This window comes from Rhododendron vialii, chromosome 7a, assembly GCF_030253575.1.
Source record: "Rhododendron vialii isolate Sample 1 chromosome 7a, ASM3025357v1".
Taxonomy (NCBI): Eukaryota; Viridiplantae; Streptophyta; class Magnoliopsida; order Ericales; family Ericaceae; genus Rhododendron; species Rhododendron vialii.
Genome location: NC_080563.1, coordinates 10719577 through 10735188, shown reverse-complemented (window position 1 = coordinate 10735188; position 15612 = coordinate 10719577). Strand labels below are relative to the sequence as shown.

Sequence of the window (15612 nt, the reverse complement as noted above, 5' to 3'; positions counted from 1 at the left end):
ACCACAGTTGGTCCTTCCAGTAATTCTCCTAATTCGTTTGCGCTAGAGATGTCCCCCGCATTGCACCGTAGTCGCAACGGTTAGGGTACATATGTCGCAACGGTTAGGGTACATATATAACGTGTGAGGGCAATTTATAAATTATGGTAAAACAGGCAGGGATAGTTACGTCTTTTCATCTCTCCAAAAAATAATACAGTAATTCAAAATAAGAATGGAAAAGCTCTTATAAAATTGATTTTCAAATTATGCCTCTAAATTGTAATTTTGAAAATGCATTACAATAATTTAGCTTCCAATAAAAAACCAACCTGGCAAAATGCATAATGAGAAATGTATAATTCAGCTCCCAAACAGGACCTTGTCTCCCATGACACTGCCAATATTCCATTTTGGAGGATTAACAATTTCATGGGACTAATAATTCAACCATCATTTGTCAAACCAAACAAAGGATTAAGGATCACACCGTCTTAGAACATTCACTCCATCAATTATTTTTGTAGAAATTCACAAGAAATGACAAATTGGGTGCCACATCCACAATGCCAAAATCCTCTCAACTTTGACAAGTGCCAATTCTTTTTATCATATATGGTATAATTATTGCCACTTCTGAGATTGAGAGGAAAAGACTAAAAGGAAAAACAAAAGTTACAAAACATGGGTGCAACAATCTTATTTTTCGGCAGAATAACACTTTTCATTATTTAAACATAAAAAAATGACAATGACAGAATGAAAAAGTAATCATTTGCGTGTTGATGCTTTTACCGATCCAAATCCATGAATGGAGAGGCTCAACAAAGACAGCCTTCGTGTATTCATCACCCTTTCATAATCGTACTTATGTAAAATATAATATTTGAAGATCCGATACACACCAAGTGTTCACACTTCACACCCCATCCATCACGAGGCACAATTATCTGTGTCGAAAATTCTTGTACTTTAGTACCGAAGAATTTTTCAGCAGGTGAATTTAAAAAATGCAAAAATGATGCAGTACAATGGCCGAAAAATCTCTCGACGCAAAAATACTCGAGTTTTTGGGACGGAGGAGATCGGGCCCATCCATCACCGCTGGTTTTGCACACAAACCACCAACAGTTTTCTTCATGGGGATAATCTCAGACGAAACTTTACAACGCGCCACGTGTGGACTCCGCGGGACCAAATCTCTTCCCACGCGTCATCTATGAGCTACGGACACGTGTAAATCCCAGGCTTCACATCCATACAACGCACGGGCTAACGTCTAATGGTTCAACTCTCTCTCTCTCTCTCTTCACACTCTCACTCTCACATAAATATCCCTCGATGCTCTGCTCCTCGGTACGCGTTCTGATCCAAAGAAACCCACGAATCCTCACAAAACAATTCTCTCGTCCTCCAAAGCCAACCCATCTCGATTACCTTCCCATTTCTTCGACTACTTCGCTTTACTCGCGATTGAAATCAGATTTCCCGTCAGGGTCATCGCGGTTGCACGTACACCAGAAGACCAGAACTCCAACGATAGGACTCGTGCTGTGTAGCTTGAGATCGGATCGTAAAATGGCAAGCCAATCCGAGAAGCCCAAATCTGTCCACGAGTTCACCGTCAAGGTGCGTTGGTTAACCTTTGATACTTGACCTACTTTTTGTTTAGCAGTGATATATGTGTCAGTATGTTTGTATGTATACTCGCACTCAATCCCAGTTCCGATTTTGTATCTAACAAATCTTGAATTCGTAATTGGGTTCACTTTCCACTCTTGTCATCTGTTTGCCCTGGAGATGGGGAAGGAATCAAAGAAAAATACTTCGATCTCTTCGTTGTTTGTGTTAGAATTATTGCTAGATTTTTAGGCCTGGGTTTGGTTGGCCGGAATTATAGTGATGACTGATGAGATATATAACCTCAAAAAAAATGTGTAATTTCCCGGGTAAAACCAGATTCCATATGTGTCACACGACTCACACATTATTTGTGGGTTTGGTTGTCCAACGGGTAATTTTAGAATCCTTGCGAGTGGAGTGGTAGCCGCTCGTAGGCACTATTATGTACTTGCATATATTTGAGGGAGGTTTAAATCTCACTAACTACAACTAATACTACTGATTTTCGGCGAGAAAAAAGAAAAAAAAATCCTTTATACCCCTAAGTGGTTGGTTCATTGGGTAAGTAATTTGTGTTTCCTGTTCAATGCTTTGGTTAAAGTCTCTACACCGCTTGGTGGATGAAAATTTATTCTTTGCGCCCAGGCACGAGGTGAGCAGACCCAGCCCTGGGCATTGGCCAACCAGGCGACCGCCTAGGGCCTCTAATTTTGGGCCCAATAATTGAGCCCCCAAATAGTAGAATATATTAAATATTATGTATGTGAACTATTATGTAAGGCACGCGTGTTTTGAGCATGGGATCGTGAGTTTGATACCTGGGCCCTTAGATTTTTAATGCCACAATTTTGCAACCCGTACAAGAAAAAGGTTTTGAAACGATGCTTTTAGGCTTGAACTCACGACTTGAGGTACTAAAGAGGTGGTACAACCACTTTGCCACCAAACCACAACGCTGGCTTGTTTCCTATATCAAACAACTAATTAATATACTAGAAAATGAGAGGCCCCAGTTTCAAATCCCACCTAGGGCCTCGGAAATCTCAAGGCTGGGATCGGAGGTGGGACCCCAACTTTGCCCAGACAAACTTCCTGGCAAAAATGTGGAGTAGTCTATCTGCATATTCATCTTAAGAAAAAGAAAATGTAGGATCTTTTCGGTGATCGTTGCATTCAAACGTAAAAAATAGTCATTCACAGCCTTTGTTCAAACGTTCACAGGAGTTTTTATCCAATGAATGTCTAATGGAGCTAATCAAATGGTCCCTAAGCGCTTTTCTTATTGAGACTCAATCTAGTTTATCATTGATGTTGGTTTTACGCAGGATGCTAGAGGAAATGATGTTGATCTTAGCCAGTATAAAGGGAAAGTCTTGCTGATTGTGAATGTTGCTTCTCAATGGTATACCTTGAATGGATTTTGTACTTCCTTCTTTCGGGATGGTTGTTAACAATAGGATAAATTCATGCTGAAATTTAAGCCTAAGGTCCTTGAGTACCTCATTTAGTCGTTTGTAACCTTAAGAGGACTTATTAGGCTGTGTTTGGTCAAGGTTTTTGGAGGTAAAGTGAAAGTGAAGCAATTATGAAGTGAAAAGGGCTGAATTGTCCTCCTGCTTTGCTTTCCCTAGACAAATTGTTTCATAAATCCATTATCTAAAAAATTGCTAGTGTCCTCAAAATATGGCAGCTACTTATGGGTGACAATTCCAGTCCCAAACCTAGATTAAATAAAAAACTGAGCGCACGCGTAAAAGAAATTGGTGTTTCTAACTTTCAAATTTATCCATTGCAGTGGGTTGACCAATTCCAACTACACAGAGTTGAGCAAGTTGTACGAGAAGTACAAAGATCAAGGTTTGGTTTATAATCTGTTTTTCAGTCATATAACACATCCATTATCATAAACATGCTAACATACAAATGCTCGGTGGCTTGATCAATCAAAAGTACAATGGTGTTTAGATTTGACGTTAGAGTGTTTAGCACATGTCTCCTTCAAGTAATATACTTAAATAGGGATTCATTTTTTTATCCATAGTCGTCAGTTCTATTTTCGTGCAGGTCTGGAGATTCTTGCATTCCCGTGCAATCAATTTGGCGGTCAGGAGCCCGGGGATAACGAGCAGATAATGGAGTTTGCTTGCACTCGCTTCAAGGCTGAATTTCCCATATTTGATAAGGTATGTAAATGAAAGAGATTATAAAATATGCTGAATGACTTAATTTGAAGTAACTAACTACAAAATTTCAGGGAAACACAGCAAGTGAGTTGCAATATTATTCTGATTCTTGAGCTATATGATCTTGGCATTGCTATCCTGTTAGTGTAAACAGTAATGTGATGAAAGGATAGTTGCCTATATATGACTGGAACAACATTTTCATCTTCACAGTGCTGCCTGAAGTTTTAAGTGTATACCAAAGTGTTACCGTTGGGGGTGACCGTAATAGGCGATTCTGTTCTTTCATTCCCTTTTGTGTTTGATTCTTTTCATTTGTTCCCTGTTGTGTAGATTGTTAGCCAGTTCATTCTAAATCAAGTCTTTCTTAGAGTAGTTTGTGTTAAATATACATGAACTTTCTTCGTAATGTTAAAGCTAATACTGGAGTATTTTATTTTATTGTCTATTGTTTCCCGGTTAAGTTAGTGGATCGAAGTACTGCTTCTGAGAAGATTGAAGGAAGAAACAAAATATGCGGATGTAGTAGACTTACCCTTTGGTTTAATTTTTCATAAGCTGGGTCCATTTGCCATCCTTCTTTTGTTACCTACTCATTTGTTGATTTAAGTAGTAGGAAATGGACATCAACTTCTGTGTTTGAAATCAGGTTGATGTCAATGGTGAGAAAACTGCTCCAATATACAAGTTCCTGAAATCAAGCAAAGGTGGAATTCTGGGTGACGGCATTAAGTGGAATTTTGCCAAGTTCCTGGTCGATAAAGATGGGAACGTTGTTGATCGTTATGCTCCCACAACTTCCCCGCTTAGCTTCGAGGTAAAATATGCTTGTGTCCCTTAACCCACCAATTCATTCTCAGAACTCCATTCGGGGTGTTTATCAGGAAAACAAAAGATCTCATTTGTTTCCTTCCTTCTTTGCAGAAGGACGTCAAGAAACTGCTGGGGACTGCCTGAGTGCTGAGTTCTGATTGCTTTTATCAAGTTTTCTCTAATGAAGCACACTTCTGTGCGGGTAGTCACATAATAAAGCGTTACGATGAGGGTTTCATGTTTATTCCCGCTTTAATATAAGCTTATGCATCTCATCTTCCATTGGAGAAGTGTTTTTTCCAGTGTTAAAGTTTGGTTTTCTAGTGTACTGTTTTTGTTCTGTGTTTGTGCAACTTTCCTGCATACGGTATGCTATTCCATTCAGGTTAATTGTACTAATAAATAAAATAAATAATTCGTCTGTGCTTTTGGTTCTGTTCTTTTTTGCTTCAATGGGAAAATAGGAGTAAGGATTTGTAAGTTAGGCCTGTTTGGATGGGATTATAATTACTAGCAATGTACTCCTTTACAAGGAGTTCGGGACAATGATTGGACTGGTGGTGGTTGCTTCAATACCTGATTTATTGGTTACTCGGATTTCTCATGTATCCCTCTCGAAATAGTAATTCTTTGAGAAAAGTTATTTCCGGATGAGGTGGAAACCGTCGGGCCTCCTATTGTGGGCCCCATCGGGCATTCTTTGCGGTAATTTGAATTGTTCATCTTGTAAGTTCCATAGAGTAATGGGAAAAGAGTTCTTTAGACAGATGTTTCTGATCTAAATTTCCTAATTGAGACTGATATGATGAGCTTTTTCAGCATGCTCAAGTTTAAACAGAAGCACCTCTCAAAGGCACAGTTACTCAGATGGTCAAATTGATTTTCTAATTGGAGTTTTGATGCTGTTCACATAAAATGAAAAACAAATGTCCTCCCTAATTTTCTGTCAAGGCTCAAAAAAGAAATCAACCAGTTTTCAAAAAAAAAATCACATTCCTTTGTTTTTGGTTGTTTTCCCATGATTTTCTGTTTCTATCCAGTCAATTTTTCTGTCCACATTCAGTATCATATTTTAGAGTTAACCCTTCTTTTCAGGTGTGTCCAAATGTGTCAAAACCTTCAACATCTCTGTATTTTCAAATGATGGTTCTTGACCTGGCCCTCCAATTAAATATTTTGATTCCAGTGGCCTTCCAGTCTTCTATTTCAAAAATTCAGAAACAGGTCATTGTTATTTTGATACTTGTGACTGTGATGAGTGTCTAGAAGACAGTCTCTTAGAAGATGACGAGGACTTTGAAGATTCATGTCTATGTTCTATATGTCCTTCGTTGCCCCCCACACCTTGTAAATCTCCACTTTCTCCTCAACCTCCATTTGATGATGGTTCGTCGAGTCAACCGAATGGATGTTTTATGTTCACCTCATTTTCTTCTTGGACTGAAGCAAATTTTCCTCCTTTGGAGTTTCATAATTCTCAAGAAAGGACGACCCACCAGCACAAAATTTCAGACTCAACTACCATTCTCCCTGATGGTAGTATCAAAGCAATGTCAGCAACGGAAGCAGTAATAAATTGGCAGTCAGCAAATTCTCTAGCTCAAAACAAAATTCTCCAGAGAATTGCTAATTCCCAGCAAAATTTGGAGAACGTTGTTCATAAGAAGTTATCTTCTTTGGAACTTCTTATCAGAGATTTGCAGCAGAAAATTCAAAATGTTCACCAAGAACTTCTCCAGATGGCATATGCCGACCAAGCATTTTCAGCAGCTTTTACCCAAAAGGATGTTGAAATGAAGCATTTAAAAAATCAGCTTCATTCACTTTAAGCTCGGCAGTATTCTCAACAAAAAAGCCCTTTTGACATGTTCACCTCTTTCTCTCAACAAAGTTTGTTTGGGTATCCTCAAATGTTTCAACCTTTACCTATAAATCTTACTTCAGGATTTTGTGAGTCCAATATCTTTGGGAGCTCATCAGCTTTTCTTCCTCCACCGAAAAAATCATCTCCACCAAAACTTCTTTTCCCAAAACCCCAGATAAAACATATCCAACCTCTAACAATTCCGTTTCCACCATCTACATCAACCTCTACTCCAACTACCTCCACTCCTTCTAAATCATCTGACCCAAATTCAAAGTCACCCCAGTTAATGGTTCAGCCAACTTCTAACCCTTCCAAAAATCCAATCTCAACTCTCCTACATACCTTAACCACTATACCAGAAACCACATCTCCTGAACCAACCATTGAGTTTGATTCGGATACTGAATCCATTGACTCTATGCCAATTCCTTATGTTTTCATGATGAATCCAGAAAATACTCCAGAAGAACATGTTGATGATCCTATAATTGAAGAAGGTCCTAAGTTTGATACACCTCTAGAAATTCCAACTTTTGATTCATTCTCACATTTCAACATCCACATCCAAGGTTTCTCCTTTGATAACATTTCCTCATCAAAATGGTTGGATAAACTTTATGAAATTCATGCTTGGTGCACTGCTTCTATGCTCTCTCCCAACGCTACACTAAGTATCGTCATTACTAAGTGTAGAGCGAAATTCCTTGGCCGTTTACGTCAATGGTACTTAGCCCTTGGCGAGTATCGACAGATGCAGCTTAAACAGCTGCCAACTCTTGATCAATTCATCTCAGTCCTGCATACTGAGTTTCTTGAAGACCATAACAACACAAAAGAGTTCGTTCGAGAGGAATATCTCAGCATGAAGTGCTGTTCATTCAAAAGAAAAGATCTGGAGACTCATTATTATGATCGTATGTCTCAGAGATTTTATCTTCTCAACGGCATGGATGATGTCAATCTCAAGCGAGCCTTTCTCAATTCCCTTCCTGAACCATTGGGAAATAAGGCAACAAGGTTACTTCAGACAAAAGGATTGATGCTGAATGCAACATCTCTTGGTAGTATTTACCAGCACTCTTTGATTGCCTTGGAAAAATTGTGCTATCACCAGAAATTTCTCAGAACTCTTGAAGAATAGGGAAAACTTCTTAGTAAAGCATGTGACCGGCCAGACTTATCCATAAACTGCAAAGACAAGAAGTGCACTTGCCGCCCTTTATATCGGAAGTCCAAACACTTTCAGAAATAGAAGTTCCAATCTCCTGGCAAGTTTTCAAAATTTTCAAAATCTGGCAAGTTCTCATGCCGGAAGAAATGAAAATTTTTCAAGAAGAAAAAGTTCAGAGGCCAGCGAAAGTTTGATCGTTGCTACATATGAGGAAAGAAGGGGCATTATGCAAAATAGTGTCCAAATAAAGCAGCAAGGGACAAAATGGTGAGCTCTTTGGCTCTCATTGATGATGATCTTGAAGATGCTGATGTCGAATATCTGTTTTCTATCGACAATGAAGCAACAGATGAAACAGTTCTTGCATTCACTTTTAATGATTCAGATGATTCATCAGAATCAGATGACTCTTCTGATGATCCTGACTCATTCCCCTATGAAGTCCAACCATTTGGGTTCTTCAATATCATGCTGGCTCAACTTTTAGCCAAGGTCAAAATTTTGCTTGGAAAATATGAGAAACCCATACCAGTCATCGCTTTCTTTTGATACTGGTGCAGCAGCCTCCATTCTCAACCCAGCAATCATCCCCAGGTCCTACTGGCAATCGTGTTTTAGACCCTTTACAGCAGCTAATGGAGAAACTTTTGTCATCACTTTGATCAGTAAGCCAATTTTCATCCAACTTTTTTCAGGATACACCATAAAACACTAAGTCTATGGTTCTGATCTCCCAGGAAAATATTTATTGCTAGGCTTTGATATTCTCTAAAATCTCAGCAAAATCTCCTGGCTCAAAAAAGGCTTGAAATACAGAAATTACCTGTTACCTTGGACCACTCAACCAAATCTCTTTTCCATAGAAAATTTTTCCTCCATCAAAGAAGCCATAATCCAAACTTCCTGTGCTGAATCCCATTCCCAATTCCTCATCAAATACTCCAACCCACTTTGGAAAAATCCAGATTTTTTCATTTCTCTTTCCTTTAAGAAAAATGAAGATATCAATCCCACCAAAGCCACCCATCATGGAATGAACCCAGACCACTACCAGCTTGCTCTTCAAGAGCTTCAGCAACTTTAGTCAGAAGGTTTAATTGAGCCCGCAACCTCTCAGTGGGCATGTGAAGCATTTTATGTAAATAAAAGAACAGAGCAGATAAGAGGAAAGCTTCACCTGGTTATCAATTACCAGCCTCTTAATCATTTTCTGCAGGATAACAAATTCCCTCTTCCTTGGTGAAGTGTTCTTTTTGCAAACTTGCCTAAAGCTCAAATTTTCTCAAAATTTGACTTGAAAGCAGGTTTCTGGCAACTGGGTGTCCATCTAGATGATCGCCCCAAAATTGGTTTTTGCATTTCAGATCACCACTTTCAGTAGTCAGTCATGCCTTTTGGATTAAAAACAGCCCATCTTTGTTTCAAAAGGCCATGATTCGGGTATTTGTTTCTATTCTATCCTCAGCACTTGTCTACATTGATGACATTCTACTATTTTCTCCAGATATTGAGTCTCATGTTGTCTTACTACAAATTTTTTATTCCCTAGTCCAAACCCATGGTATCATGCTTTCAGAGAAAAAGATGCTTCTTGCCCATCCAGAAATTGATTTTTTAGGGATGCATATCTCTAAAGGTCAATATACCCTTCAACCTCATATAGCCTCCCAGCTTGATTATTTTTCAGATGAAAATCTCACAGTCAAACAAGTTCAACAGTTCCTTGAAATTGTTAATTATATGGCTGATTTTATTCCCAACCTGGCCCAATACCGTACTCCTCTTTCAGCTCTACTAAAGAAAAACCCTCCTCCTTGGTCAACCCATTGTACCAAAGCTATCACAGACCTCAAAGCCATATCCAAAACCCTTCCTCCATTAACCATACCTTCATATGTGTATACTATATCCTCTTATTTCAAAAAAGAAGTCTATCTCCTCTTATGGTATTTAGTTGATGTGTATACTATAAGTGTCTGTTTTAATAAATCAGCAGTATTGGTCTATCTAGCTCATGCGGCGTTCAATCAATTTCAACCTCCAGCAGATTTTTTTTTGAAATTTCTCTTGCTCTTTGGAAGCATACCTTACTGGCAACTAAAGATCAGACAAATCCCCGGCAGTGCAGGCGGAGATCTCCAATTTGCTTTTTGGACAAGTCGAAACAACACGAGTCATCCCAATCCAGATGGTTTTATCACATGGAGAAAGGAGTATCACACTATATTCCTCTCGGCATATCAGGAGTCTCAGAGCATCCAGGACCACAATGGAAATTATCTGGTCATGACTCAAACCCTGTGTGTCACTCAATGGATTGACACCTGCGGAAGTCCCCTCATCTCTCCTCCATTATGAGTCTGCAAATTGGAAATTCAATGATACTTATCCGGAAGAATGGCGCCAAAATATCCGCTATCTTATGGAATAGTATTACTTGACTGACAGAGCTGAAGACTCTTCTGGAAGCAGTGGTTCGGATGACCCAGAGTAACAACCATGCGCTCATGACAACTGTTTCTCCTTTCTTTTCCGGAAGATGATGAAATTATTACTAGTACTGTTGAATATTATTTGCGTGTACTGTTTCGTGTACTGTTATGTATTATTAATGTATTACGTTGTGGAAAGCTATACCTAGTAGGCATAATAATTGTAGGAAGTCAGGTGTGACTTATGGGCTAGTAATAGACATATAGGTAATAAATGTAGTAGGTAGGAAAGTCTATGTTGTAGCAGGAGTGTGTCACCAATTATATGTGTAATACTATTGGAGTGATGTAATCTGTGATGTAAACTATAGTGTCAGTAGCATATTCACGTAAAAAAATCAACTTTATCAAACATTGATATTTCTATCAAAAATTAAATTTTGGTATGTAAAATAGACGGTCATGGATATTTTAACTTGAAAACTATTGTAAGTATTAGGTCGTCCGTTTTGTCAACCAAAATTCAATTTTTGACAGACTTATAGATATCCAGTAAAGTTGATTTTTTTTTTGTGTGAATATTTTATTCTGCGGGTCCTACAATATGAGTGGTTTAGATTCTCGTAATGAACGCACAATAGGGCTCACAGATGGCGAGGGCAGAAACCCCAAGGTTTCCGTCTCATGCGGACAAAATTCTCTAATTCTTTTAGGATTTTTCTTTTTGCAGAAAATTAAAGAAATCCATAGGTGCCACAAGTATGTTAAAACCATCGGTTATATGAATAGCACAAGAAAAGTGTAAGAAACATAGAGAGGTTATTTGGTAAAGGTTTTCTGAGAAGTTTTTCAGGAAATAAGTTGAGATATATAGATAGAGAGATGATAATAAGTGTGAAGAATTTTTTTTGAGAAATCGTAAGAAAAAGAGGTGGTTATGGGAATCTCAAGTGAACAAAGCTTAGGTTTCATAATCTCAGTAGCAAGTGAATTTGTTTTTTATCCGAAAGCCCAATTTGCATTCAATAAAAGTCATTAGGCACTTACAATAATTTTCATCTGAATATAGAGATATAAAGCTACAACCAAACCCAATACACTAAACGATATACAATAAACATAAAGAAACGAGCTTATTTATAAATTCTAAATGCGAGCTTCACTCTTTACACAATCAACAATAAAATTCGGCAATGGTAAAGTTAAAAATCTAGACACTAAATCACCTCGAGGTGATGCATAAATCATATCAGAGCTAGTAACAAAACAAATTTCCGATTGAAAAAAAGAAGAAGAGCTAATAACAAAACACCAATGGAAAACATCCTCCACGAGTGATTGACACTTGACCAGACAAAAATGCCTAGGAAGAGAGAAACGCTCCGCGCAATTTCAGCCGTCTATTTTGGTAATGTATGATTGAGATAAGTTTTTAAACTATTACCAGTAATAAATATTTATTAACGGTAATAGTTTATTTTTAATCTGGACCGTCCAAAATATTTTTAGACCGCGAGATGAAGCACCGTAAATTTTATTTACGGGACAGCCCATTAAAATATTTATTTTTAATCCAGACCGTCCAAATATTTTTGAACACGAGAAATAAAACACCGTAAATTTTATTTATTTATTTATGAAAAGGCCCGTTAAAAAGATTTTCTTGTGCAAAAATATGATATACTCCGGTACAAAATATTACGTGGCAATGCTCCAGGAGCATGGCAAATATTTTTCAACTGTGAGCACGAAAAAGTCAAAAAGGGGTTCGCCATGTTTCTCCATCGCTCCGTCACTCGACTCCATGAGAAACTTCGGGACCCAAATCACGCTCTCCAATAATTTTTCTTCGTTTATTTCTCTCCTCCCCATAAACCTTCCTCGAAAACCAAACACCCCCCCACCCCCCCAAAACAACAAAAGGCCATATTTCTCTACACTCCGTCGTTTATTTTCAGCCAAAGCCTCCTCTTCGCCTTCTTCAAAAATCTGCTTGTATACTAAATGGAGGTCCAGTCGAAGAAGGACCCAGAATCTGTGTACGACTTCATTGTCAAGGTTTAATTTTTCTTCTTTTCTTTCCCATGTATAACTCTGTACCTATTTCTAGTTGGACTGCACAATCAATTCATCCTCAAAAAGTAGAAAATGGCTATAAATCTGCCTTTGCGCTGCCTTGTTAGTTGTTACTGTGTAACCTGGATGGATGTACTCCACTTTTTCGTTCTATACAGATGAAAAATCTTATGACTGTCTGAGAAAGGATGAGATAAGAAAGGAGAGCCATTTCTCACCAAATCTTGCCATTTTTTGTGAGGGTGGGTGAGAAAAGGGAAGGGCCAATCAAAAATTCCTTTTTTGTACTTTTATCTCCATCTCTCGTCAAACTGCTCTATTCAAATGAGTGATTTAGCTAGAAACCATAACCCTTTCTTTTATTTTCTCATGAAATCTCTCCATCCATAGGGTTATGTTTAAGATCAGGCTCCACCTGATACATAAGGCTAAGATGTTGTATGTGACAGAAATACTTGGCCTTTTGAAGAGGCTTGTGGCATCATCAATGAGGTTGTTCTAATAGAAATCACTAGTAAAAATGACAGTAAAGAACACCCTTGGGGCCCCGCTAGTGGATGGTGGGATTGGTTCTACGGATTAGTTGAGGTGCGCGTAAATTGGCCCAAACACTTGGTTATCAAAGAAAAATGTCAGAAAAGAAAGCATTGGTTCTGAGTACTCTACAATAAGTTGGTTCAGTTGCTGGAATAGTTTCCTATCTGTTATTCAGTGGTTAATCTAACTCTAGCTGCTAATAACCAACGAATGACAAGTCTTTTTCCTTGTGGGGAACTTCATGATTATTTGCGTCTGCCATTCTATGAGCCTCCTCCTTTTTTGGTGTATGGTGCCACCTCTCCCCCTCTGCCAACTTCCCCCTAATCATGGTATCCCAGGTTTGTCAAACCATACCTGCTGCCTTGCGCAGAGGATAGCAAGTTTAAAGTTATATGGTGGAAGAGAAAACAAAATGAAACTCAAATTAGTAAGTGGATAATCAAGAGGGTCAGAGAAATTATCGTACATTTTTTAGTATAAATTATAGAAGATCCAACTGTCGGATATGGAGCAGTTTTGCCGAGGTATCCAATTTGGGAAATATGGAAGTAAGAGTCTCGAGCCCACTTTTGTTCAAGATGCTGCACAGTGCACAAAAACACGAACCATTGAATTTGGGAGTATTGGTCGATCGAATGGATAGTTGGAGTGTGAATATCTAATTTTGTAAGCAAACCCCCAGCTTATTCTGAAATTGGATTATTGGAACATACAATAGCTTGGATGCAAAAGAACGCAACCAAAGTTAACAGGCGCTGATGTGCAAGTAAAATTTCACAAACCTTGCATTGCAAACAGGTGGTGACATGATTCCCAAGACGGAGAAGATCTAAGTTTCTGATTAAGTTAAGATGTTTTGAAGCTGGTTATGAAGTTTTACGTCCTTCTAGATTAACTTATTTTGGTTTTTTGCCTGTTTTGTTCTAAACTTTGTGCTCTTGTTTTTTCCTCAGCATCCGATGCACTTCTTGCTTCATTTAAGTGTTACTCTTCTTGTCTTTATTTTGCCCCCATAACGTATAAGCTTCCTTTGTTATCTACCAGTTGTAGGAGCGTGTTCTCAATCCGTCACAGTTAGTGTCTTAAAGAAAGTTCATGTTTAATATCCGAGTTGTTAGATACTCCAGGTGGAGAGTTGATATCATAATTTGTTTTTTTCAAGGTTGTGTTTACTTCCTCATGCAGGATGCCAAGGGAAGTGATGTAGATCTGAGCATTTACAAGAGCAAAGTCTTACTTATAGTGAATGTTGCTTCTAAATGGTACATCTGCTGCTTTTCTTCTCCCACTTCTGGCTGGAGAATAAACAATTGATGTAATACAATCTTGATATACTAGAAAATTCTGGGCTTTTCTGCCAATTTAGTTCACCCTCATTCCATTTTCTTACCCATAAACCCTTCATAATTGTTTGTTGTTTGGTCTATATCCAGTGGAATGACCAATTCAAACTACACCGAACTGAATCAGCTATATGAGAAGTACAAAGATCAAGGTTTGTTTTACTGTAACTGTTACTGCTCGTGTTTCACTATTAAGATTAGTTTCGTCAGGTTTAGTCATTTTTTCACTTAGTATTTAGGTGTGTACCTGCTTTTTGTTAATGCAGGCCTGGAAATATTAGCATTTCCATGCAATCAGTTTGGTGAGGAAGAACCAGGAAGCAACGATCAGATCTTAGAGTTTGTCTGCACTCGTTTCAAATCAGAATTTCCTGTTTTCGATAAGGTAAATCCTAACAAATACAACACTACCTTTATTTTACAGCTTACTCCTAGGTGTAGATTTCAAGGCCTGAAGATCGTTTCTTTTGTTTGACATTTGCTTCTTTCTTTCTTTTTTCTTTTCATTTTTAATTTGGCATTCTTCACTCATAGAGAACAGATAACATTATGCGAGTAAACAACTTGCCTTTTCATTGAATCCTTCAGGCTGATAATAACCTTTATGGGCTATTATAATCAATGAATGTTTATTTATTTATTTTTCCATACTTCAACGATATTTCAGTCTGAAATCCATAATCAGCCATTTCGAATGGATGTCAGTAACTATGCTTTCATCATCTTGATGTGTTAGATTGAAGCGAATGGTGAAAATGCAGCTCCGCTATACAAGTTCTTGAAATTAGGGAAATGGGGAATTATTGGAGATGATATTCAGTGGAACTTTGCTAAGTTTCTTGTCGACAAGAATGGGCAGGCTGTTGACCGCTATTACCCCACGACCTCACCTCTTACCATTGAGGTAAAAACAAACTCTTCTATCGACCTGATTCCTAACATTTTACCAGGATATGCTTTCTTGCTATTGCTTCAGAATAACTCCTATGACATGGATACATAGAAAAGTTAGATGATGTGGCTCTCTCTCTCTCTTTTTGGAATATTGTTGCAGAGAGACATACAGAAGCTACTGGGAATTTTGTAGAATAAACAAGGCTTTGTTTGGTCACATAGTTGTTCTGTTGTACTACATGTAAACGGTTTGCATTTTCAGCTTGGTTCTCTGCTGCACCGATGATGAGACCTCTCCTGGAAAATGGTGCACCGAAATGATTCATACAATTTCAGCGGGCACAGATTCTGATTTTGCTCTTGTGGTTCTGATTCGAGTCTTAATTCCTGAACTCTGTTCTCATGTTTGGGTCGGTTTTGTTTTGTGCAACAAGAATGCGATTATGGCAATGCAGTTCTTGGGTCAATGTGTCAAGACTCAAGTATGCCATGGTTTAATGCAATATTTGGCCTTGAGACCATATTCTCCAAAACAATGTTTATTCTTCGTCTCCTTCAACCTACCTTATTTTCTCAATTTATCTTCCCCGCAACCCCCCTCTGGTGGCCATAGGAGGGGCAGTCACAATAGGTGGTTGTCCATACTCATTGATGAACAAGCTATGTACCCTAGCTTGGTAGCTGGAGGGGT

The 15612-nt window shown here is 38.3% G+C and overlaps 2 protein-coding genes across 2 annotated transcripts; both read left to right on the top strand.

Moving 5' to 3' along the window:
* The first annotated feature begins 1229 nt into the window (after nt 1-1229).
* Nucleotides 1230-5021, top strand: LOC131332403 (probable phospholipid hydroperoxide glutathione peroxidase). Its single transcript, XM_058366607.1, has 6 exons — nt 1230-1608; nt 2928-3004; nt 3398-3459; nt 3667-3785; nt 4435-4602; nt 4710-5021. Exons 1-6 carry the CDS (start codon nt 1321-1323, stop codon nt 4740-4742), a joined length of 747 nt encoding a protein of 248 aa, XP_058222590.1. The 5' UTR covers nt 1230-1320; the 3' UTR covers nt 4743-5021.
* Nucleotides 5022-11830: 6809 nt separating this feature from the next.
* LOC131332408 (probable glutathione peroxidase 8) lies at nt 11831-15454 on the top strand. Its single transcript, XM_058366614.1, has 6 exons — nt 11831-12126; nt 13870-13946; nt 14118-14179; nt 14294-14412; nt 14764-14931; nt 15082-15454. The coding sequence occupies exons 1-6, from the start codon at nt 12073-12075 to the stop codon at nt 15112-15114; spliced, it is 513 nt and encodes a 170-aa protein (XP_058222597.1). The 5' UTR covers nt 11831-12072; the 3' UTR covers nt 15115-15454.
* Nucleotides 15455-15612: the final 158 nt, after the last annotated feature.

Bases quoted from the DNA above. Each gene is read 5' to 3' on its own strand.
- LOC131332403 (XM_058366607.1), top strand. From the start codon at position 1,321: ATGCTCTGCTCCTCGGTACGCGTTCTGATCCAAAGAAACCCACGAATC. The intron at 3,460-3,666 runs GTTTGGTTTATA...ATTTTCGTGCAG, and splicing joins CGAGAAGTACAAAGATCAAG to GTCTGGAGATTCTTGCATTC. The intron at 4,603-4,709 runs GTAAAATATGCT...CCTTCTTTGCAG, and splicing joins CTTCCCCGCTTAGCTTCGAG to AAGGACGTCAAGAAACTGCT.
- LOC131332408 (XM_058366614.1), top strand. From the start codon at position 12,073: ATGGAGGTCCAGTCGAAGAAGGACCCAGAATCTGTGTACGACTTCATT. The intron at 12,127-13,869 runs GTTTAATTTTTC...TTCCTCATGCAG, and splicing joins TGTACGACTTCATTGTCAAG to GATGCCAAGGGAAGTGATGT. The intron at 14,932-15,081 runs GTAAAAACAAAC...ATATTGTTGCAG, and splicing joins CCTCACCTCTTACCATTGAG to AGAGACATACAGAAGCTACT.